This window comes from Marmota marmota, unplaced genomic scaffold, assembly GCF_001458135.2.
Source record: "Marmota marmota marmota unplaced genomic scaffold, marMar, whole genome shotgun sequence".
Lineage (NCBI taxonomy): Eukaryota > Metazoa > Chordata > Mammalia > Rodentia > Sciuridae > Marmota > Marmota marmota.
The window spans coordinates 62,061,927-62,065,311 of NW_026000174.1; the positions used below are offsets into that span (position 1 = coordinate 62,061,927).

General features: G+C 43.5%; 1 protein-coding gene across 1 annotated transcript; it reads left to right on the plus strand.

Moving 5' to 3' along the window:
- The first annotated feature begins 423 nt into the window (after window positions 1–423).
- LOC107135410 (olfactory receptor 5A1) lies at window positions 424–1,371 on the plus strand. The gene has a single exon (XM_015477285.1). The coding sequence runs from the start codon at window positions 424–426 to the stop codon at window positions 1,369–1,371; it is 948 nt and encodes a 315-aa protein (XP_015332771.1).
- The last annotated feature ends 2,014 nt before the right edge of the window (window positions 1,372–3,385 follow it).

Genomic DNA, 3,385 nt, shown 5'->3' on the forward strand with positions numbered 1-3,385 from the left:
AATAGTGAATGTCAAAGGATTCTAGAGAGTCTGAACTCAAAGTCTAAAATCACATCGGCTATACAATAGTTAATGCCCAGATATTTAAAACAATGACTGCAATTGCCTTCAGAGAAAGAGAATCTTTGTGTAAGTCCTGTGTAAGTCTGCAGTTCTCTGCCCTCTCTCTCATACATTTGTGCTTGTTTTTTTGTTTGTATGTTTGCTTGTTTTGTTTTATATTAATTTGTACGTGGTGGACACAATATCTTTATTTCATTTTTATGTGGTGCTGAGGATCGAACCCAGTGCCTCACACATGCTAGGCGAGCACTCTATCACTGAGCCACAAGCCCAGCCCCTGTGCTTGTTTTTTGACACCACTTGTGATGTGGATTATCCCCAGCCCAGGTCCACATCTGGCCCTTGTGGTCCATGGGAAACATGTTGATGACGCAGGCCTGGAACAGCTCATCTGTGACCATGTTCATCCTTCTGGGATTCACAGACCATCCAGAACTCCAAGACTTCCTCTACGTGACTTTCCTGAGCATCTATCTCGTGACCCTGGCCTGGAACCTGGCCCTCATCTTTCTGATCAGAGGAGACACTCATCTGCACACACCCATGTACTTCTTCCTCAGCAACCTGTCCTTCATTGACATCTGCTACTCTTCCACTGTGGCTCCCAAGATGCTCACTGACTTCTTCCAGGAGCAAAAGACCATATCGTTCATGGGTTGTGCTGCTCAGTTTTTCTTCTTTGTTGGCATGGGTCTAACCGAGTGCTTCCTTCTGACAGCGATGGCGTACGACAGGTATGCAGCCATCTCCAGCCCCCTTCTGTACACCACCATCATGTCCCAGGGCCTCTGTGCACGCATGGTGGTCGGGGCATATATCGGTGGCTTCCTGAGCTCCCTGATCCAAGCCTGCTCCATATTTCGGCTCCATTTCTGTGGACCAAATGTCATCAACCACTTCTTCTGTGACCTCCCACCAATCCTGGCACTCTCTTGCTCCAACACCTTCCTCACTCAGGTGCTGAATTTCCTCGTGGTGGTTGCAGTTGGAGGAACGTCGTTTCTCATCCTCTTGGTCTCCTACAGCTATATAGTATCTGCTGTCTTGAAGATCCGCTCGGTGGAAGGCCGGTGGAAAGCCTTCAACACGTGTGCCTCGCACCTGATAGTGGTCACGCTGTTGTTCGGGACGGCCCTGTTCATGTACCTGCGACCCAGTTCCAGTTACTCCCTTGGCAGAGACAAGGTGGTGTCTGTGTTTTACTCCCTGGTGATCCCCATGCTGAACCCCCTCATTTACAGTCTGAGGAACAGAGAGATCAAGGACGCCCTGTGGAAGGTGATGGGGAAGAAGAAAGTATTTTCTTAGGTCCTGAATGGAAACATATTTCCCCCCACACTGGAGACTTTCAATATCCATGGTATCACCTCCACCTGGGCCTTAGCCAAGGGAGACATTCCTATGTTCTTATTTGACAACGGAGGCTCCCCCCACCAGATACCTCTCATTGTTCTTTCTGGTCAGTTGCCTATAGATGCCACTATTTGTGGCCAAAGATAAAAATGAATTTCTTCAGGAAAAAAAAAATAATAACAGAATAGACTAATGTTACAATAATCACAACTAGGCTTTATCAGACACTTGATATACACCAAGCAGAAAAAACATTAATCAAATATCCATTGCAACGCTACAATACCCATTGCACTATTTTATGTCACAAAATGAGGAAACAAGGTGTCAGCAGGAAAACTGACTTGCTCAACATCATACAGGTGACACAACTCTGATCCAGTCCAGGTCTTCCTGACTCCAGAGACCACGCTCTGCCCAAATGCTACAGCACTCCACATTCAATAGATAACAGCCCTAAATGTGTACTAGGGTATAATTCTTGTTACTAGCATTTGGTAAAACTTGAAAAGATCCACTGTGTCTAGCGGAGGCAAAACTTGATGTCTATTCCATTAAACAGAATCTCCTGCTGGATTCCCTTAATAGCAACTGAATAATCTGCTAAGCAGATGCTGAAGGACAGTACCCTTTGCTGTGATTTCTCTTTATCTCAGCTCTGCAAGGGCCTGGCAAATTTGAGTCTGGTGATATCACACCAGTATTTGTCTCTTTTCAATCTTGGTCACCTAATTAACAGGTATCTCCTTGATTTTAACCCTACTGATCCTTCAGTGGTTTGGCACTGAGAAAAGGCTCCATTTCCCAGTCAGTGTCTGTTTTGATGAGCACATCCTGAACTCCCTCTTACTCTCTTCTGTCTGAACTCATGGCTCCAATATAATCCCTGTTTCTTCACCTGAATGGATTAACACTTGCAGCCCCACATCAGACATTATTTATTCACCATCATCTCAGGAAGGCCTATCTCAGCCCTCACCTCCAGAGGATTACTCCTCCATGGTGGATTTGTCCAACACAGATCTCTCTCTCCTGGTAAACCCTCCTGTCTATCCTTTGTAGTTCTAGCTGCTCCCAACACACTCACTTTTCCATGAGAGTACATCTAGTGGATATGCAGAGATGTTATTTGATTTTATTGTTCATATAAAAAATCAATTATTTCTGGAAGAGCATAAACCATGCATGAAGAGAGAGACCATGCATGTCTCAGGTGTTCTGGATTCTTTAGTATCCTAAATTCATTCCCATCCAAGACCATGAAAACTTAGAATAAGATCTACAGATCATATAGTCATCCTGTTGTATCCATGAGGAATTGTTTCAGGACCAAAAAAACCCCAATACAGATGTTTAAGTCCATTACATAAAATGGCATAGTATATGACTATAACTTATACTCACCTCTCATATACTTTAAATGACTCTTAGACTACTTATAATACCTAATATAATGTAAATGCCATGTAAATAATTGTTGTACTGTATTGTCTAGGGAACAATGACAAGAAAAAAGTCTGAACATGTTCAGTAAAGATGCAGTTCTTTCTGAATATTTCAATTCCATGATTGGTTAAGTGCAAGGATGTGGAATCAATGGATAGCAAGGGACAACTGTCTGTGTGTGTGTGAGTGTGAGTGTGTGCACACAGAGAAGAGCATTAACATTTGAGTGCCTACTGTGTTCCAAGCCCTATTCTAAATACTTTTACATACATTAACCCTTTGATTCCCCAAATACACAGCCAGTGAATAAAATATGACTTCAGATTCAAACAATATGACTCCATGACAAAAATTCTTCAACACTTTGTTACCTTTCCTTCCAATGAGCCCATGGTTAGGTTGATGGTGGATGTTTTCTGGTGGCAGCCAAATATACCATCCAAGGAAAATACAAGAGAAACTCACCTCCTGGTTCCTCCTCTCCAATTACAGTCCTTCACCCCTCCGTCTTTCCATGGCCACC